The 21757-nt window shown below is 39.3% G+C and overlaps 2 protein-coding genes across 6 annotated transcripts; both read right to left on the bottom strand.

Annotated features, from left to right (window-relative positions):
* Positions 1–54: 54 nt before the first annotated feature.
* LOC105418810 (zinc finger and SCAN domain-containing protein 2-like) lies at positions 55–7815 on the bottom strand. Of its 2 annotated transcripts, XM_011619548.2 has the most exons (5): positions 6028–7815; positions 5224–5415; positions 4831–5148; positions 2874–3605; positions 55–2596 (listed from the first exon to the last, which is right to left on the bottom strand). In XM_011619548.2, exons 1-5 carry the CDS (start codon positions 6260–6262, stop codon positions 1911–1913), a joined length of 2163 nt encoding a protein of 720 aa, XP_011617850.1. In that variant the 5' UTR covers positions 6263–7815; the 3' UTR covers positions 55–1910. The 2 variants fall into 2 exon arrangements, with proteins under 2 accessions (XP_011617850.1, XP_011617849.1); XM_011619547.2 differs by having other exon boundaries at positions 4831–5415.
* Positions 7816–10356: 2541 nt separating this feature from the next.
* Positions 10357–19890, bottom strand: si:dkeyp-68b7.12 (uncharacterized). 4 transcript variants are annotated; one of them, XM_029830570.1, is made up of 14 exons: positions 19640–19890; positions 17546–17854; positions 16741–16843; positions 16481–16625; positions 16240–16322; positions 16063–16170; positions 15715–15833; positions 15410–15584; positions 14576–14673; positions 14415–14486; positions 13331–14014; positions 12884–13065; positions 12234–12790; positions 10357–12037 (listed from the first exon to the last, which is right to left on the bottom strand). In XM_029830570.1, exons 2-14 carry the CDS (start codon positions 17631–17633, stop codon positions 10804–10806), a joined length of 3648 nt encoding a protein of 1215 aa, XP_029686430.1. In that variant the 5' UTR covers positions 17634–17854; positions 19640–19890; the 3' UTR covers positions 10357–10803. The 4 variants fall into 4 exon arrangements, with proteins under 4 accessions (XP_029686430.1, XP_011617853.1, XP_011617855.1 ...); XM_011619551.2 differs by lacking the exon at positions 19640–19890 and adding an exon at positions 18389–18541; XM_011619553.2 differs by lacking the exon at positions 19640–19890 and adding an exon at positions 18389–18541 and having other exon boundaries at positions 12884–13005.
* Positions 19891–21757: the final 1867 nt, after the last annotated feature.

The raw sequence follows: 21757 nt of genomic DNA, 5'->3' as shown, positions 1-21757 counted from the left end.
GTCTTTCAAGATGATAGTGATGGAAGCAGAAAAGAATTTACATTACTACAGCAGTTACCATTTGACATGTGACAAATTTTACTTGAAATCTTTTTTACAATACAGAAAAAATATTTTAGGTTTGGATTTTATGTTGAAGCTAACACACATTTATTTTTATTATTAATATTCATAAATAACGGTTCATTAACAAAAACTATTTTATCCCCTGGGTCTTTAGACCCCAGTACAAAATATACTCTTACGAATACTGCACTTTATGTAATACTGCTTTCATAGGGAATTAAAATGCTGCCAAATATATTTTACATTGTCTTTTGTCCAAAAGCTTTTAATAGTACTGTATAAAGGTTTGATTCCCATGTGAAAAAGTTCCCATATGCTTTTGTATTATCCTTCTAGGGAAGATGCTGTTGGAAGTGTTAATTCAAGTAAACTCATTGAGGAAAATCAGATGCATTTCTTTTCTCTCTTAGCCAACAGCTGGTTTCATCTACTCGGGAGCATCCCTCATTATGGCCCAAATGGAGCTGATCACAGCTTCATATGGGCAAAGGTAGGGTACACCTCTGAATGAGTTGCATACTATTGCAGGGCTCTATATGAGCATTTGGAGGTTTGGTAACCAGCTTAAGCCAAAACACCATCAAAGTTTTGTCCATGCCAGTTTTGAACCAAGAACCCTCTGCTTCTCAGACCAGTCCAACACACACTGAGCTACCAATGCTCCTAATATTAAATTTCAAAATATCACTGAATATTTACAGATTACACATGGTTCTTACATTTGATTAAAGCCACTGTTGGAGGTTATCCTTTGTGTTAATGAGGGGGTTGCTACATGTTGGCCTGACACACAGAAAATACACACAAATGTAAATTTTCTTTTTAAAAGATCACAAAGTTCTGGTCATATGAACAATGAACTGAACAAGCATGATTTGCCATTTCAACTAGGTAACGAGCAATTCCACTACCGTTGAACAGCACAGGTTTTAAATTAGTCTTACCTTAACTGGTGTGTATGAAAACCATTTTATGTTAAATTACTAGCATCTTACAGAACAAACAAGTCTGTGAGGAGAAATGAGTCTGAAAAGCAGTATTAACATAAACTATAAATTCAACACAGCTATTTAGGCTTTGTCTGGTGTCAAGTAAGTAAGTATTCTAAAGGCCAACTTGGGCAAAGGTCAAAAGATGTACGGTTTGTAAGGAATCAGTGCCATTTAGAAAAGTGACTGCATTTCCTCTGCATTCCAGTTTTGATTTTGGGGTGTGTTTGGGGTAAAGCTGATTTTAAAAATCATGCAGACTTTCCTCAACATGCAAATTAGGCATTGTTCACACTACGCAACTTTTTGCATTGTCGGGTCTCCATGCTGTTCACACTACGTGCCTCTTTGTCATCTGCCCATGAGTCCTGGGGTTCTGTCTCCAATTTGGGAGAGGAGAGCAAAAACCAGTCATGACCTTACGACTGGGCTGCCCAGCACTACAGGGGTTGACTCTGAGTCACTGATGAAAACTGGATATCTGGCACAATGGGGACACGGGGCTTGGTGGGAATTGCATAAGCGTCCAGAACAGCAGTAGAGGCAGTATAAACAACCAGGATCATAGTCTATTCTTCTTTTATTTTTGACATAGTAATTCACAAATTACTATGTCAAATTATTTTCTGCTCCACATCCAGGTTTGTAGTGAAAAATATAGTGTGAAAACCCCAGTCATCAACCAGTCATGTAGTGTGAACACCCCACTGGCCTCAGGACTCTCGACCAGTCGTGTAATGTGAACAGCACAACAACCTGCTGCCTCGAAAGGCAGTGTAGTGTAAACAAGGCTTTGCAGTTTTTAGATACTCATTTAACTGAACATCTTTCTGCGTATTTGGAGCTGAATGAAAGTTATGTGAGGTTGTTACACTGGTGCATCTGGAATAAACTGAAACTCTCAAAGCTTTTCCCGCAGGATGAGCATATAAAGCAATTGTTTCCAGAGAAGTGCTGCTCACTGCGATCCTCATGGTCACCTGATGGAATCAGATTTACTTCAAAAACATCTCCCTTGTCATTTGTTATGGTAAAATCATGAACAGCTACTTCCTGTTTCATAGTATGATCTTGCACTTCAGGTGCTAGAGTTAAGTCAGATGTCGACTGCATTCCCATGACTAGATGATCACTGGTTATCAGTTCTTCACTGGGTTTGTGCTCTACAAAAGGCAGACTCTTCCTGGGGGAGGTACATTCCTGCTGCTTTTCAACTGCTTCACAAGTACGACTTTTTGGACGCACGTCATCAGGTAAAAGTGCACAGATATTTTGTTCAGTGATGTCAGCATGTGTATCTAGCCCAATTGTCCACAGTTGATGATGTTCTGATTTTGCTGGGCAATTATTGGTCCCTAACGGACTCAGTGTTTGGTAATCCTCCATATGTGGCTCCAATTTAATCCTCAGTGTTTGCTCACTTTGGGTAGAGCCTGGCACATGTTCTTTTAAAACTCCCACTCCAGTTTTAAGACTGTTCAGGTTGTCTTCAGATACAGGAAGCATCAGATGATTGGCCTCAATCGCCTCCATGTTCTCCCCTGTTTACAAATGGAGCAAGGAGTGTTGGTGAAACCATGTAAATCAAAATCTGTTTTATATGAGAGCTGCGGAGCAACACTAGCAATTATTGCCACTCCACACAGACCAGACATTAGATAAACTAATTACTTTCCATTATTAGATGTTTTGTAGCACTGACAAAGAACTGAAGATATGAACCTATAAATCACCAAGACCAGCAATTCAGACTTAACGGTTGCTAAAGTTCACAGAGCTACAATAATGTCTGGATGCTGTCAGTCAAAAATGTCTTACCATTTCTGTGTGTCTTCATGTGGCCTTTGAGACTACTCTTCTGATTAAAGCATCTGCCACAGATATGGCAACCATAGGGCTTCTCCCCAGTGTGAATTCGCAAGTGCCTTTCAAGGTGGCCATGGCGCTCAAAGACTTTGCCGCAGTAGGTACAGACAAATGATTTCTTCTGTTGAAACACCTGAAAAGACCAGCTTCCGCTCTGTTGATGGTGATTTCCTGTGGAGCCCACCATTCCCTGCAAGCCTGCTTCATTTGTCATCACTAGTGTTTCTGAAGAGCCATACGGTGTCTGTGAGATCATTGTCTGTTTCATTTCCCTGTATGATTTGCCAGAAAAGGAAAATGTACTACAAGAAGTGTCAACTGCTGAAGGCAGTAAATGAGAAGACATCTGCGGCGAGCTCCTGAGGTATTCTGCACTGCTGCTCTCTGAGCTGTTTTGTCCTCGTAATGTGGAAATCCATTGTTCATTGTTTCTGTCTAATGTGAAATTTTCATCTATGTTATCAATGCTCAAGGTCTGTTCGGTTCCTCCATTCATCAGTGGCTGGTTTATTTGCTGTTCAGCAGGCTCATTCTTTACACTCACATCTGGTTTTAGCATGTCCATATTCTTTGCAAAGCTATCATTAGCTATCTGGCACTCTTCTTCTGGTTGAAGGTCTGCATGTAGCTTCTGCTCTGCTGTCTTTTCACACTCTTGGATCTCAGTTGTTCTGGGCAGAATACCTGTTAAAGCATAAATAATCACATTAAACTCCAGCTCCATTTAGGCCTGCAAAATAATAGCAAATACTGGAAACAGGATTATTAAAATAACATGTTTAGGTTTCTTTCAGCCCTGTCATCTTTCTGATAGACCTTGATGAATTACCATAACAAGGTGAATCAGAATGATGCGTTTATAATGGTTACATGCTAACGTTTTGCCATGAGGATCTGGATTCATAATATATGTCAGAATTTTTCTCTTTCTAATATTTACTTATGAGTGTTCACCAAACCTTGTTTTAAAAATATCAGTTATTGTGATGATGCACACCAGGAATCAATGTTATACTGTAATTTATTTAACCTTTTAAACTAAATTTTTCACAGTAAAAAAAAAAATGTCATAAGGATTTCACATCAGCTGGGTGTTGAAATTCCATGGAATGTTTGGTATTATTCAGCTCATCAGCTTCTGCTTTTTTATGGTCCAACAAAGGCGTTTACCTAAACTTTAAGCAACGGATAAAAACAAACATCACTGTCCTATTTTATTAACATTTTGCAGCGGATGATTGTCTTTTACTCAGCCCGCAGGCTAAAACAGAACACGTTTAAACAATAACGTTGTCACAAGAAACACAAAAGTTCATCCTTTGTGTTTTCAAATTTGCTCTGTGTTTACACAGAGACGGTGTTAAAACGAGGATTCATGATAACGACTGAAACCGCTATGGCAAGCATGCCAGGCCAGTAGTGAGCAGTGTTCAATGGAACATTAGTGATTGATACTGTCCTTGGCGAATTTAACAAATGTGTCTCCACTGGCCGGAATATTGTAGGAACTCTACATTTTGTTGAAGTGTGATGACAATCCTAGCACAGTTACCAGCAATAGCTGTTTACCGTTTTCAGCTCCCTTGTTTACATGGAGTCAAAAACAATAGTTTAACCATAACTATTCACTAATTCTTTCAGATTTGGGCAAATCTGAAAGAATCCTGCATCATGAGTTCAGGCCTTATTTGCATCCAATCTAAGCAGTGACATCGTAAAAGCACCCAAATTATTCAGATACCAGCAAAAGAAAAAAAAAAAATACTGACATGAGGAAAATAGATATTGGAAAATTAATTAAAGTTATTGTTTAAGTTTAATAAACCATAAATTGCAGTTGTTCAAGTAAAGTACCTAAAAGCATTGCGATACAGATGAAAGGAATATTAGTGCCGGATGATTGACTTACCTCTTCTGTGAATCTTCATGTGCTCCTTCAGGCTGCTTTTCTGGTTGAAGCGCCTTCCACAAATCTCACAGCAGAATGGCTTCTCACCTGTGTGAATCCTTTTGTGCCTCTCCAGGTGCCCAGCTCGCTCAAAACATTTACCACAGTATGGACAGATGAAGCCTTTTTTAAACATCAGCCTCTTCACTGTCCTCCTCCGTACTGTGTTATGTAAAGTACGATACTGATCCAAGCCTAGAAAACTATGGCCGAATTTTCCATGCTGAAAGCCATCCGAGCCAATGGAGGGAGCACCCATTCTTGGGTCCAGAGGGGATTCTGGAAGACACATTGTGGAGTTTGGTACTAAACTTGCTATATTCAAATAATCTGGGTTGTTGATTTCCGGCTGACTTTGTGTCATTCTCCAATCAGTGTTTGACGGTTGGTACAAGGTTGGCAGATCAGACTGGATAGTGGCTTCATTATTTGCTCCTTTCAAAGTTTCACATTTGACCTGCACTTGAGGCAGGGATGGACTGTTTTGGTCCTCATCTGTGTGTACTTCAGGTAATGCCTGCTCATCAGGAGCATCAGTCCCATTACCTGTAAAGATGGAATCATACTGGTAATCAGAGGTACAATACAGTCGGACTTTATTGTTAGTAACAGTAAAACAATTATTACTAGTGACTATTCATAGTTAAACAAAGCCTGCACATAAGTGGTACAGAGCATTTTCAGATAACAGTCAAAAAAGTAAACTGATGCCCTTCCAAAGTTTATTTCACCCTCTGATGTTTGATATGGAATGTTCTAGTTAGGAAAACACTCAAACTAAATTCCTATTAGTACTGTAAGTAGCAGTATAACTATGCTGTGCATGATCTGACTTTGATAATCACCAACAGACATATAAAGGTATGACTGCAATAGGGCATTAAATGAGTATATTTCAGATTTGGTTAGTGAAAAAGTTATCCATATCAATGCTACCTGACTAAAATCTATTAGTTAAACATTCCTGAAGTACTTAAATGTATTAAATGTACAAGCACGGTTTGCATAGACCTTGTATAGTGTGAAGAAAAAAGGTCAGAGAAAAGCCTGACGCCACATCTGTCCTTATTGAACCCAAAACAAAAAATGCGTCCTTCACAAGGTGATCATCTGAGTTGCAACAGTTCTCCGTTTGCGCAACATAAGAGCAGATCTCACCAGCTCTGCCAGTGTCAGCATGTAGAGTCACTCTTCCCTGTACTTTTCTCAGTTCGTTGTGCAGAACCTCGAGGTTAGTCTTGAGTTTCTTAATCTCACTGTCACGCCGACACACTTCTAGCCGCATCACGACCATCCCATCTTCAAAAACTTTGACGATTTCTGTCACGGCGGCTTTGGATAAGGCATCGATTATGGAAGAAATCTGAGCCCGTAAAGCAACAGTGCTTAACATTGTTTAAAATAAATATAGAAAACACTAAGTAACTGGGGGGAAAGTCACGATAAAGTTAAACACATGTCCATCGAATAACTAAAATATTGCTGTTGGACCATTATTGTGAGCAAGCTAATGATGTGTGAGCAGCATTAATGTCCTCAGCTAGCCCTATCTTATTAGCACAAAAAGACACGGAAGTGATGACACAAATACCGTAAATACGGGACGCGCATATTACCGTACCTAGATCAAGAAAAGATACAAGGTCGAAAGCCGTTTTATTTTTTTTTATTTTTTTTATCTCATCACCATACAATAAAAGTTTAGCAAACAAAGTTAGCATAGGGTTGGCTTAGTGAACATAGGGTTTGAGAATGTTGGTTTTATTTTAAGACTATATCTAGGCGATCTGCAGTAACTGGAGATTAAATCAAAAACTAATTCTGTAATGTAACCAATTAGAAGTGGATCTTTTTATTTTTGAAGAGAGCATGCTCAACCCATCAAAACATTCCTATTGCCAATCACTTGTATTAATATGCAAAAAGTATTTATTTTCTGAGTCAATCATCTGTTAGGATACCACAATGACAACATACCCGATAAATATTAGTGATTCGTTATTTATTTATTTATTTAAAATGGACTTCACAATAGAAATCATTTTTTTAAAACATGTGATCAGGGAAAATGCTGCCCTTCTCCAGATCTGTGGAACCAATGTCCTGTATCTGTGAGCCAGACAAAACTGAATCAATAATATATTTAGATAATGATGTTGAACTCGATAATTTTGAACAAAATGCGTCATTGTTTTCTCTCAATGAATCAAAATTTCAAAAAAAATAATTTCTATACATTTGAAACAAATTGCACAAATGCAATTAATAAGATCACGAAGGCACGCCTACCTTGTAAAAGGCCTAAAGTCAATATTTCAACTTTATATATAGTCAAAATACACAATATTAACATAAATAAACAATCACTGGGGACTCTGTTCTCTGCAACTGGAGCTCTGCATAGTGTCTCTCACACCTACTCCTGTCTCTCAAAGATTTCTACCCAAACTCATCACTGCCCCCAAAAAACAAACAAAACAAAATTAATTTCATGAATACTTTAACATTGAATACTTTAACTGAATGAATACTTTAACTGAGAAGGAGAGGGTGCTTGGTTCAAGCTCCAATTAGAAAGTTTTCAGAAGAGATCTTTCTTGTCTAGTTGATGTGTGCCAATTGTCCCCAATCTGGCCAGAATGTTAATCGCATGTTGTTGCTTCGTCCCTGGTTGTCACGGTGATCCCCCAAAAACCATGTGTCCTGATTAGGAGAGATGTGTCCATTGCACCCAGGATGGTGCCTCTCTCATTTCTAGGGATTTGGTCACTTTTAATCAACCCAAAATGACCTGACAAACCAGGGTCCAGACCAGGATGTAGAGTTGCAGTCTTACAACTCTGCTTCTCTCTCCCCCTCCCCCCACCTCTCTGTATCCATCAACAGGTCTAGCCGTCTTTATAGCTGTCTGCTGGCCTGCCGACCTTTGACCCTGCTGACCCACTCTACTTTTATACCAGCAGCTTGTACTATTAATGTATCTCTATGATGTCTGCCTATTCCCTCATCTAACTGTACACCTGTCCTCCTCTCTCTACCCAGGAGGGTCCCCCTACACGAGCGTGGTCCTGCTCAAGGTTTCTTCCTGTTAAAGGGGAGTTTTTTCTTGCCATTGTTGCTTGTTGGGAGTCAGGCCCTGGGATTCTGTAAATCGCCTAGAAACAATTTTGAGTGTAACAGACGCTATATGAATAAAGATTGACTGACTGACTGACTGACTGATTGATTACACATCTCCCCGCTGAATCTGTAGAACATTCATCCACCAACCATAACACATTTAGCACTGTAGATGTTGTTTCTGTCCCATGATTAAATGGTCACCAAGCACAGAGCAAGGGAGTGGTCAGTCACAATAATCTTATTAAAATCAATGTCAAAGCACAAATAGAACCTAAAAGCATAGTTAAACATGGACTGTGTAAATCCCTGTTAGTGCATGGTCTGATGATCATCTCATTGATTTATCTTCTATCTTCCTGAGACCTGGCTTCAGGAGGAGGAGTATGTTAGCTTTAATGAATCAACTTAATGAATCAAGGACCTTGCCTGGTGGAGGGACAGGCCTAAAGTACCTGGGTGTTTTTCTTGGAAATGATGAAACCGAAAGAAACACATTAGAAAAAGTAGAAGGGAAAATTCAAAAATGGAAGTGGCTTCTCCCCCGCATGTCGTACAGAGGCAGAACTCTTGTCCTCAACAACCTGGTGGCCTCTGTGCTTTGGCACCGGCTCAATTGAATGGAGCCCCTCTCAGGTTTGTTAGCACAAGTTCAGACAAGAGTTCTGGCTTTCTTCTGGAACGGCAAGCATTGGGTCCAGCAGGGGGTGCTGTACCTGCCTAGAGAGGAGGGAGGATGGGGCCTCATCCACCTGGCCAGCAGGACCGCCACTTTTAGAATCCAGTTTGTACAGAGGTTTTTAACAGGGCCAGTGGACCTAATGTGGAGAGATGTGGCCAGGTGTGTCTTCAGACAGGTGAGTAACTTGGGGCTGGATGACGCTCTGTTCTTAACTGACTTTAAATTTGCTAAATTAAATGGTCTACCTATTTTTTTAAACAAAGTGTTGTTAAAGCATGGGCCCTTTTTTAAGTTGAAAAAAGAAAAAGCTCTGACTCTCTGTATTGTCTGGACGGAGCCAGGCTGGACATCTCGGCCGAAGCCACGCCGAGACTGACGGCAGCACTGTGTCGGACCTCAGACCTCAGAGCGAGAGCCTGTTTCTCCTTGTGGACTACAGCCAGGGGACCGAACCTGACAGCGACGACCCCTTCCCAGAAATCAGGCTGGCCGCCCGTCTCGGGGATCTGGACGGTCCTCTCCTCAGCTCATCAAAGATTTTCTCCCTACTAGCAGTCGATAAGAAGACCCTGTACTACAACTGCGTGAGGGTACTAAACAGGAGAGAACTGTCAAACAGGCGCACCAGCGTGTGGGCTGATCGGCTGGGAGGGGATGGAGCCCGCCCCTGCTGGAGGGTTCTCTACAAGCCGCCCCTGAAGAAGAGGACCGGGGACCTCCAGTGGAGGATCTCACATTACGTTGCACCGAACCCTCTTCTCTCTAGAATGAATACTGCTGTGTCGGACCAGTGCCCGTTCTGCTCCGGGCGAGAGACTGCATTTCATGCATACAGTGAGTGTGAGAGGCTCACTGTGCTTTTTAATGTCGTAAAAGGTGTTTTTAATGGTTTTAACAAAACTTTTTTGATTAAAACATTTATTTTTGGTGCAGGGTATAATAAAGCTGCTCGGAACAAGTGGCAGCTCCTAAATTTTATTTGTGGAGAAGCCAAGATGGCAATATACATCTCCAGAAATAACAAAATACCAAAAAACGGAGATAGCGAGGCCGCCTCTGTGTGGCGTTGCAATGTCCGGTGTAGGCTGAGGTTGGAGTTTGGTTTTTAGAAAATAAACGATCTCGGCCAATTCCACAATATATGGCGTCACAAGGATGTACTATGCACTGCTACAGAAGATTTGCACTTTTCACACCCCCTTGTGGGATAATTGTACTACGGTTTATTTATATTTATTTATTTATTTATTTATCTATCTATTGTCAAATTTGTGTCTCTAGGCAGGGCGATTGTGTCCCTGTGTAGATTGTGAATAAAGTATTTTTGCAAAAATCGAAAAAAAAATCTTTCATTTACAGTAAAACACAACATAGCTTATAGTAAACAGATTTTGCTGAGAGACAGATATAAAATAATTCAGTTCAGTTACAACCAAGATTGTCTCTAGACAGTTTACAGAAACCTAGAACTCTAATCATAAACCCAGAACCACGAACAAAGAGGAGTAAACATCATAGACAGGACCAAGTCCATATGGGAGGATTCTCCATCTGTCCACCTGTCCTCTGCAGGGGATTGAGTCACCAGCATCTTTTTAATGATTTGAGATAATAAATTGTATTGATACATCATATATAGATTATTCAAGGGACAAGCGTAAAGATCGATAATACAGTATATGAAAGAAGTTGCAAAACATCTTTTATTCACAGTTATAGGCTCATTCATTATATTTGTATAATGTATAAATACTTCTCAGTATAAATAATATTATTGTATAATATTATTTATACAAATCTATGTCTTAAGTATTTAATGAATGCTATAAAACAGTTCATATTAATGATTATAATTATTTTTAAATTTAACAGTTCATATTAATGACTATAATTAGTTTCACCCTAACATTTAAACACAAATCTGTATTCATTGAAGTTTTGTTTTGTTTATATGGGAATTAGAAAAGTGAGTCTATAACAATAAATTCAGATTATCTCACAAGGTTTTTTTTAATCTAACAGCAAATAGCTATCTAATAAAAAGTAAAAATGCATTAAGTATCTGAGAATTTTTATACAGTCAGTTTTGGGAAAATACACCATTTAATGCTTCACATATTTAACAACCAAATTCACTGCATTTCATTTCCCCACTCCCTCTGCCTTTCCTTTTCACACTCTTTCTCTTTTTCACGTCTCATTGTTGCTATAGCAACAGCCTCATCAAAATACATGCTGAGTGGACTGTTCCTACTCACATCTTTCCCCCCCTCTCTTTCACCTCCACTGAGTTTTGGCTTCTCTTTCTCTCTGCCCCCATTGTCTCTGTCTTTCTCATGTTCTCCTTCACAGATGTCATCTTGCTGCATCACAGCCTTCATCATGGCTTCCTTCCCTATGTCAGAGTCTAGTCTGTCTCTGTGCTGTTCCTGCTGCTGCTGTTGGCGGAGGTTCAAGGCAGTGATTCTGCAGTGCTGTGGCTTCGGAGGCACAACCGGTACTGCTTTTACTTGATAAATTTTGGGATGTTTGGAGATTACCACCATTCTTCCCACTGCATTCGGGCTGCTGTCGCTTTCACTTGTTTCATTGTCTGCAGAAAATACCTCCCTTCTGTCTTGACATCTTTTTTCAATAAGGGCACCTTTCCATTTATTTGTCTCTAGGACCTCTGTCTTTTCTAAAATTGTCCCTTTCTCAATTTCTAGCTGAATTTCACAATCTGCAAGCTTTTTGGCAGGTCTTGATTCCTTTACTGTTTCTATTCTAACTTCTCTTTCACTTGTCTCTCCGTCATTAAACTCCACATTTACTGTCTTCACTCCCATTTTTGCAACATCACTTTGTTCTGCAGATTTAATCTCAATCTGCATACTTCCATCTCCTTTTGTAATTTCGCATGTAACATCCACATGATCATCCAAAATATCACTGTTCTCTTTGCTGCTTACCTCCATCTTTTCTTTAGAAACTAGGTTGTACATTCTTTCATCATTTGGTCTTATATTCGGTACAATGTCTTGAATTGTATCGTCTGTATCTTTGTATCTATTGATTTCTTTTACATGATCTCTGTCCTCTTTATCAGTTGGTTCTAGTGAACTTTCAGAAAAGTCTTTAGACTCCATAAATAAAACCTCCACAGTTTCTGAGTGGAAATTCTCTGCATAATCACTGTAAGAGAAATTATCTATTTCTGTTTGCTTGTTTACTGTTGTGTCAGCCATGACACTTGATTCTCCATCAGTTGACAAGGGATACATACTGCACCAGTATGTTGATTCCTCTGGGTTGAGTGGTTGCTCATTGTTGTTGTTGCTGCTTCGAGCATCTTCCATGATGCTGTTTATCTTCCGTGCTACTGTGCTGCAGGGGATAAACACATTTTAAAGATATGATTTGGATTATTTCAAAGCTGAAAACAACACTATATATATTTTCAAAATAAAGACAGAATTTTAAAAAGTTAATCTGTAGCAATAAAGGTTTTGCCTAGTGTGGATGATGAATGGAACAAAAAGAACAGTTTTCAAAAATTTCTAATGAAGGAAATGAGAATCACCTTTGTGTCTTGCTTTGTTCCTGGGGATTTTTAGCTTTATCTTCTGTTCTTGACCACTTATTTTCCTCCCATCTGTCACTTACTTCAGTATCTTTTATGCCTATCTGTATCTTATCTGTAGTTGATTCCAAACATGGAGAATGCTTAATGCCTTCATCATCTGTGATCTGTACTACATCTACAGGATGAATTTCAAGAGAATATTTTTCCTGCCTCTCAATTTCTGGTTCACATCCAGATAGTTCCTTTGAAAAGAAATAAGATGGGAGGCTTTTGACAAACATGTTCTCCTCATCCTCACTGTTGTAATCATCTACATCATTATCATCATCATCATCATCAGAGCCAGACTCCTCCTGTCCATGGATAGGTGATGTCATGTAAGGCAAACTAAGTGATTTAATGTGTCGGCCATTTGCATCAATGCTGAGCTGTTTGGGTGACTTTGATTCTGTGTGCCTCTGGAGCTCATCGACATGATGTGAGGGCTGACCCTGCTCCATCACTTCATACTCATCATCTGAATGACCAGGAGGTTCAACAGAGAACTCGTGTACCTGACATGAAATAAAGAGAAAAGTGCCTCATAGAACTAAACCCTTTTTCTTAAAAAGTACTAAAATAATGTTTAAACCTCACGTGATTCAGACCTGATAAGGGACAGTACATTCCATGTGCTCCAGGACGCTGCAGTCCATGTGGTCCAAGAATTCAAAGTTATCTTGAACATAGCCTGACAGTGTCAAGTCATCTTCAGTTGAATTGAGGTTGTCTGAAACATTAGACAACATTTCTTCATGTGCAAAATCAGCACAATCTGATGATTTCATAACTGTAAATAGAGACAATACTAGTATAATTAACAGGGCATGTAACATAAGAAAAAGCAGAAATTTACATGGTCTAAAGTAAAGATGGATGATATTTCCCAAATGAATGAGGGTATATATGCAATATGATACAATGTAGCACTGTGATATACTGATATATTGTCATACACATATTTGCACACAGGACACAAATGGTGGGTGGGTGGATGGATGGATGGATGGATGGATATGTCTGGTAGTAGATTGGCAATAAGTAAATGCAATTACCCATGTATGCACTGTCTTCATCATGGTCCATTTCATGAGTGACAACACTCGCTTCCTCAAAGTCAGAGGACAGGATTTTGGGTCGCATCTCTCTGAACACATCAGCCATCATCATCTCTGGCTTATGTCCACAATCTTCATGTTGCTTCTCTTTCATTCCATCTCTCTCTATCTCAATGCCACCACAGGCAACTTTATCTTCTGTTCTCTCCATTAAAATCTCCTTGTCATTTTTATCTCCCTCTTCGTCCTTTATTTCCACCTCATCTCCTTTCTCCTTATCTGTAATCTTGTCCTTCCCATCCTTATCTCTGCTATAGTGGATGATCTTGTCACCACCCCCTCTTTGCAACACCCCAAATGCCAGGTTAGTGGTGATATGAAGGGGTACAGTCACCAGAGTGGGCCCTGTAATGTGCATAGCTGCTCTTCGGCTCATTTTGGCAGAGTCTCCTGGGGATTTGGACTGGACACTTTCATGATTTGGAGATTTGACCCCTTCAAGGTCAAGTGCTGCGGAGGTGCCCTGGTTTCCTGCACTTACTGCACCAGTACCTCTACGGTACGTTACAGCATACTCACTCCTACCTATGGCACCCGCGAATGTATCCAACCCAGAATGGCTAGAGGGGGTCATGAGGGGAGGCGATTTGTTTGAAGGATGCTGGCTAGTGCCTCTGGAACCTGATAAAGACACATGAGTGTAAATTATGATTGAATCTGTATGTCACAGGCAGTCCACAAAAATTATTACATTTTTATGTATTTTAACATGTATCTAAAACAATATCACACCTTTTTATTTTTTTCTTTCAGTTATTATAATGAATTATAACTTCTAACCCATTTATCTTTACATTTTTTCATACATTAATTTTAAAACGAGAAAAATGCTACGTTCATAGAATTCCTTTATTTAAAAAAAAAAAAAAAAATCTGATTTCATTATAAAATCACAACAAAAATAGTCTCTTCAACCAGAACTTTAATGAATTTATAATGTATTTATCAATATAAACATTTAGCTTTGGCTGAATAAACACTTTGCAAATAATCTAAGATGTTAGGAAATACATGAAAGTACCTTCATTTGGATAGGACGGAGTGCTCAGAGAATCCATGCTTCTTGCAGGTCTTAAAGCATTCCTATCTTTTTCTGAATGTGAGAAACAGTGCTTCAGATGTAACTGTAATGTACAATGACACAAATGGTACACACCATCGGTGACATGTATGTGCTTATACCTTTAACAGAATGTTTTTGCCTCCGTAGTGGGTCATGGAATCGACTTCCAATGTTGAAGATTGACATCCACTTCCTGCCTTTAAGAGACCCTTTCCTCCTATGGAGCCAAATGAAAAAAATCAAATCTTTCTTTGACTCATTATCATCATCAGTACAATATGACACGATACAGGCACAAACAAATACAAAAACATGTTTGACTCTACAATGTTAGCACTCCATACACCACACATTGCAAGAACCCTATGGTAAAGAACAGGTTGTTAAATGATGTGTAAGAAAACTATTTAAATGATTTTTTTAGAGTCTGCATTTTCAAGTACACAGTTGATGCTGGAAGGAACACTTATGTTATTTAAATGGTCAAGGTGGTATCTTGCAGGGACCAAGAGCTCATATTCTTTTAAAATATATATCAAAGATAAATACAGTTTTGTGTGTAGATGAACTAAAGTGTCTGAAATCTCCTTTGAGATGCTTAGATGATCTGTCCAGTTCAAAAGGCTGTGTCGCATATGGCCACGGTACCGTGTGCCCCAATCATTAGAGGAATATGCTTTTTATTGGGTAATTTTTGTTTGTTTGCTGACTTGTTAGCTATATTCAGTAGGCTCATAAAAATACATTTTCCATGTTAGGTTGTATAAAATGTCAGCTGGACTGTGGCGCTGACATGGCTGACATGTTGTGTGTTGCTTTAAAATCTGCTTTATTTTAGCGGTTAGAGGATTGTCTCAAATTCCACTATTGATTTATTCCTATTTTGCAAGAAGTGACTTGTTTGTCAGATTTTTTTTTTTAAATATTCGAGAGAAAAAAGAGACTCTACTTACTTCTCACTGCCTTCAATGATTGCATGGTATGGTCGGATGGGTAGGGGGGCATCACCAGGACAAATGTTACCAAAAGTAAGAACAGGCTGAGTATGCCGGAACTTGATAGAATCTTCATCCTGATTGGATTCTGTTGATGGGAAGGGTAGAGAAGTCCTTCTCTGATGTGATATACCTGAGCATTTGCATATAATGTCAATAGTTACAGTGAAGGTGCAACTGTGATGTTTCGTGCAGCTTACACACTGCGGTATTGCTTAGTAAAATGGTTGTTCATTTCTAAAAATAAAGTTAATATGTGCTACCTTGTTCAGGAAAAAGTTGAGGGACATGTGTGAGGATGAATTCTACCACGATCGACTGAACTCGGACCTCCTTGAAGACTGCCGTACCATTAAACCCTGATGCCTCAATGTCCTTTGACCTTAACAGATACAACCATTTTTGGTGTGAGAAGCAAAAACTTAACACTGAAGAAATAAACTCAAGCTGGGGAGGTGAAAAAAAGATCAGACTTAGGAGAAAAATGAAGAAAGCTTAATGCTTAAATTCTGTATTGTAAGAATGATCTATAAACAGCTAATATCAAACAATATCACCATAGATCACTTCAGCAGAGCTAGACTTCAAACACTACAAAGACATGAGCAAACCTGAGCAAATTGGGAGCCCAAACGATAGCCAGGTTCCTGGCATGCATGTTTGTCTCTGAAGAATAAGAGGCCATTCTCAAAAGATGGTGCATCAGATACTCCAGAGTCCTGATCACGATAAGGGAAACATTTAAAGATTTCTATGAAGACACTGACATGTATGTAATTAGAGTGTACCTGTAATGAAGATTTGGGAGTTCTTTTAACACATGTCTAATCTTTAATAACCTCTCTTCCTCCAGCTGAATGGCCACAGCATCCTGCAAAACAATGTGTAAACTAGTAGCGCTAAAGTATTAATATTTTGTTGTATGTCTACTTTTGTATGGATAGCCTCGATCTTAATTTCTATTGCTGTTCATGGGTTTTATTTTGATTGGGAATCTAGATAATCAGTCAAAATAGTAATGATACTTACAGCAAACTTGTCATAAAGCTGGTATGTGAGCAGAGGATTGGGCAGCTCTCTGAAATAAGCTTTACACAAGGAGCTGACAGAGTGGATATCCTGCAGGTACACATCCTTGTTTAGATCTGGAGTCCCTTCACTCTCAAAGTCAGCCCTATAACATCGGTCATATAAACCAGTCAATATCAGACTATGACTCAAAATACACCATATGTATCAATTAAGAGATCATGTATAGTGTAGGGCCCATAGATGAACCCACGGTTTACCTTAGTTTTTGTATGTTGGATGATACACCAGACAACCTGTAGATTCCATCGACAACTCCGTGTGTCTCCACAAACTCACTGCAGCTTCGCAGTACATGAGGAACTGTATAAAACACAGTGACTTAAATTACTGACAAACAATATCACACACATAATGTATATTTCCTACGGCATTTAATTTATAGTTCATAGACATTCATAGTAAACAGAGGTTTCACTTTCATAAAGGGTTTTAAAGAGTGTTTCAACAGTGTTTCAATGAGTTCTAAATGTCTGTGTCGAATCTACTCCTCCTACCCATCTTAAATTAATCAGCCCATGTCATTCATACATATTACGTTTTTTTTAATCCTTAAACCAATAGCAACTTTTAGCAGCAATGTGAAAGATTAGGAGCAACTTTTGGTGATGGTGCTGGAGCCAATCCCAGCTACTTTTGGAGGCAGTGAACACACCTGAATAAATTACCATCTCATTGCAATCAATCGATTGATTGATTGATTGATTGATTGATTGATTGATTGATTGATTGATTGATTGATTGCAGGGCCCCATGTGAGCATTTGGGGCTAGCTGGCTCACAAACATACTATGAGTCAATACACTCCATCATACCCAAAGCATGATCAAATGATGGCAATATCACCCAGTCGGCCATTTCACTGTATCCTTCTCAAACATATATTGAGGAAAAAAATGTTCAAAATATTGTTTGTCAACTGATGCTGCAATTTGTAAATAGAGACCCACTGGGTGACCATTTGATTATAGTTTTTAGTGTTAATTGTGTCATGGGGTCACTTACCCTCTTGCGATGAGGCATTCAGGTGCTCCAACAGATCACACCCAAACACCTTCTCTTTGTTTGTTCCTTTTCTGCGAACCCTTCTCATCTTAGTCCTGTCTGCTTTTCCACTTCACATCCAGATAAGTCTGGGGGTCTGAGGGTCTGTGTGGCTGGGACTCAAATTGACCCTCTCTGTTAATGGGATGATACAGAGATACTGTGCATTCCAGAGGTTTCACCACTATGCGACTGCTGCTGCCAGTGCTTCCTTTACTTCAGAGCATGTTGTTGGATGCAGGTAGCACACAACAAGCAACGCTGTCCATTCTGTAAAAAAGAAATAACTAATTTATGTGAGGTGATTCAGTTTCATGTTGCAAGTAAATTCTGCTAAAAAAAATAAAATAATGCCAAATGAACAGCTTACATACAAAGATTTCCACTTCCACCTATGCACTTGATTTTTTATTTTTTTTATTTTTTTTTTTAAAGACCCCGCCCTTCCCCTTTTACTTCTCCTATTCTGTTAAGCAAACCTCTGAATCTTTTATTCCAGTCACGCCACAAAATGGCAGTATGCTGGAGGACCCATTCAGAACTGTGGTCCTAAGGGGACATTTTCATTACTGACTGGTTCTCTGCACGCCACCACCAGCACCTGCTCCCCCATTTTTCATTGATGCGGAAGTTTAGCACTGTACAAGATTGAGCTGGCATTCAAACTCTCTCCCATTTTACTGGCACTTGCCACTGTTTTGATTCTCTCCACCATCACTCTGTTTCTTTGGACTCACATTTGAGACAGAACCAGAGATGCTTTTAAAAGAAATTAGAAGGTAAAAACGTGAACAATCTTCCTACCTTCACTCTGCATCGGCACACAAGAAGCAGCATAAAAGTTGTGACGTAAAAACCACTGAACTTCCCCTGCTGACTTCCTGAGTGTCTCTGACTCTTGCGCATTTATTCTGTATGCGGTCCAGATCAGTTTCTGCCACACAATTTGTCAAAGTAAAGTAAAGAGCCATATGTTTTTAAAGTGGCACTTTCCAATTCAACGATTTAAAAAAAAAAATCTATGTTCGGGATAATTTTGTGAATGCCCAATGTTGAGAGATGACATTTTTGTAATTTGTTTGTGTGGTTATTTGTATGTAAGCTGTTTCCTGCCCTTTTCTTTAAATAATTGCTTTTGGTTGTTTTCATTAGGTTTTAACTTTTACCATGTGATATCCGGTACAGAATTTTTTCCAGAATCTTTTAACATGAAATATTGATTTACCTTAAATTTGAAAGATGAATAATTGTTTAAATAATTTTTCGCATGTTGATTTATTGCTTTTAATCTCCACAGTACTCTGCACTGAGACTGAGAGTAATATGTATGTAGATTGTGCTTGCGATTTCCATGATGTTCATCAGTTATAGGACAGGAAATCTGCAGTGCGCATGCATGCAGCTACATCTCCCTAGCAGGCAAAAGACAAATTGCAGGCAAATTGCATAAGAAAGCTTTTTTTTTTCTTTTTTTTTTTTTTTTTTTTTTTAAAGAAATGACACCATATATTGTTATACCTGGTTGTTTAAATTTGGTGATGGTCTTTCTCGCAAAGTTCCTGATTTACAGCTTTCACATATCTAAAGTAAAGCTGTATTATGGAATGATAGTCTACATTAGTGGTTTTCAAATGTCCCCGGGGGGCACGGAGGCCGAAAGAACAAAAGGATGGCGTGGTACTGCTTTACTTACGCCCAGCAGATGGCACTAATGTCACTAATGACTATAAAAAAAAAAAAAAAGACCCCCAATTACTTTAGAATTGTAAACAATACACGCCAGCAGAGAAGTACCTCACGCATCTCCAACAGCTGTTTGTCAGACTGAGTGAGCATGGGCTTATTACCGTAATCTGAGTTTGTCAGTTTGGCTGGACCTTATCACCTTCCTGGAGCACCATTTGACTTCACAAGGAGTCAACACCCCACTTCCTGCCAAGGAGGTGTTGCTCCGACACCAAAAAGTTGCTTCAGGGTTTTTTGGGTATGTTTACAACCGTTTTATTGCCCATTCTGCCCACCTTATACATCCTTTGCATGTATAAGTGATGTCACCTGGGTTAACTGCCTTCCATGGGTTCTGCTCAGTCTTCGTTCGGCCCCCAAGGAGGACCTGCAAGCCTCCTCTGCTCAGTTGTTCTATGGTCAGCTGCTTTGTGTTCCAAGGGAGTGTCTACAGGATACAGCAGCAAACTGGTTGACAGGTGTTCATCAGGCTAGGGACAGTCATTTTGCCAATGCTGTTGTCATGGTGACAACATCTCATCACTGCGGTCTCCACAGCTACACTCTCAAGGACCTGCCATTATCTGGATATGTATTAATCCATTTTGGAGCAGGTTTCTAAGAGCTTTGTTGTTGACATGGGGGGTAAACCAGAATGAATGGCAATTGATCGACTTAAGGTCACTCATTTAGACCTGGAGATGGCATCACCATCTGAAAGATATGGAAGAGCAAATATTGTCAACACAAGCGTTACTATGCTAATAAAGTCCTATGTGAAAAGACTGAGTAAGAGTAAAATAAAAGTCCTTTAGAGCATAACTTTAAGGGTGTGCACCTTGAGGCAACCAGGCTTTGCTAGATTCTATTTACTTCAGAGTCAGTTTTTCCACTTTCAGTTGAATTACTCAGTTGAAGTAACAAACTATGACCCTTTTCAATTATATCATCACTTCCAGGCGTCCTTTGTAGACAATTGGAGCAGTTATTGGGGGAAACCGGTCTGATTAGGAGAGACGGTGTCCATCCCACACGGGATGGTGCCTCTCTAATGTCTAGTAACTTGGCTAATTTTATTAGACCCAAAGTGTCCTGACAAACCAGGGTCCAGACCAGGATGTAGAGTTGTAGTCTTAGTTACCTCTCTGCTGTTTCCATAGAACCCTCATCCACCAACAATAATATATTTAACGCTATAGAGGTAGTCTCTGTTCCATGGTTAAAAGTTCACCAAGCACAGAGCAGGGAGCAGGCAATCACCATAATCTTATTAAAATTAATACCAAAGCACAAATTGGACAATTAAATGTGGACTATTAAATGTTAGATCTCTCTTGTGCAAATCCCTGTTAGTGGATCATCACATTGATTTATTTTGTCTTACTGAGACCTGGCTTCAGGAGGAGTATGTTTGTTAGGAGCAGTTGTACCAGGACGCGAAAGCAGGCAGCACACAGTGGAGGGTGGCGTCCGACAAACTCTTTAATTGAAGGTAACAGGTCAACGAATGATCCACAAAAGGCGTCGAGACCTCAGAAGAATCCAGCAAACAGTCCACAGGGGAAACTCACCACAATAGTCCAATCACAAATGGCAAAATCACAAAGAGTCAGGGTTTCACAGAAGGGCCAAAGCATTCCAACACAAGCAAACAGGAGTACAGCCTTTAAATAGGGGACTAGATTACTGATAGCCCGCAGGTGTGTCTGCCTGTGGCTCCAGCTGCGGCAGGGGAAAAGCACCACACCCCCTGCAGGAAGAAAACCGTAACCAAGCTCCCAGAACCCAACAATGTCAGCTTATTCAGTCCTTGAGGGCCACGATCCTGCCGGATATTGATTATATATATATATATATATATATATATATATATACCGTATTGGCCCGAATATAAGACGACTCTGATTATAAGACGACCCCCTCTTTTTCAAGACTCGAGTTTGAAAAAAGACTTTTTGAACACCAAATTTAATTTTTATACAGAAAATAATTACAGTACATCTGAAACAAATGATTATATCTTCGACCCACTTTTCTCCAGATTGTCGCTACATTTCTCTATTTTCTGTTATCTCTTCTCTTATTTTCTTCTCTTTTCCTTCTTACCGATATTTTTTTATTTTTCTTCTTCGTGCTACCGCTATTTTTATTTTTCTTCTTCGTGACAGGGGTTCGCTTTTCCCTGGGACGTTAAGTTCAGCATTCGCTTCAAATATATCTGGCGCCATCTAGTAAGTAAGTAAGTAAGTAAGTAAGTAAGTAAGTAAGTAAGTAAGTAAGATAGATAGATAGATAGATAGATAGATAGATAGATAGATAGATAGATAGATAGATAGATAGATAGATAGATAATGTAATTTATTAAGGTACCGTATTTTCACGACTATAAGGCACACCTAAAACACTGAGATTTTTTCTAAAATCGATGGTGCGCCTTATAATATGGTG

The sequence above is a fragment of the Takifugu rubripes genome, chromosome 22 (assembly GCF_901000725.2).
Source record: "Takifugu rubripes chromosome 22, fTakRub1.2, whole genome shotgun sequence".
Taxonomy (NCBI): Eukaryota; Metazoa; Chordata; class Actinopteri; order Tetraodontiformes; family Tetraodontidae; genus Takifugu; species Takifugu rubripes.
This window is presented reverse-complemented; position numbering and strand designations above follow the sequence as displayed.

Excerpts from the sequence above, each read along its gene's own strand:
- si:dkeyp-68b7.12 (XM_029830570.1), bottom strand. The coding sequence starts at position 17,633 with ATGAGAAGGGTTCGCAGAAAAGGAACAAACAAAGAGAAGGTGTTTGGG. Across the intron at positions 12,791-12,883 it reads AATGTACTGTCCCTTATCAG|GTACACGAGTTCTCTGTTGA; the intron begins GTCTGAATCACG and ends ATTTCATGTCAG. Across the intron at positions 12,038-12,233 it reads GAACAAAGCAAGACACAAAG|CACAGTAGCACGGAAGATAA; the intron begins GTGATTCTCATT and ends TATCCCCTGCAG.
- LOC105418810 (XM_011619547.2), bottom strand. The coding sequence starts at position 6,262 with ATGTTAAGCACTGTTGCTTTACGGGCTCAGATTTCTTCCATAATCGAT. Across the intron at positions 5,416-6,027 it reads TGCTGACACTGGCAGAGCTG|GTAATGGGACTGATGCTCCT; the intron begins GTGAGATCTGCT and ends CCATCTTTACAG. Across the intron at positions 2,597-2,873 it reads CATGAAGACACACAGAAATG|GGGAGAACATGGAGGCGATT; the intron begins GTAAGACATTTT and ends ATTTGTAAACAG.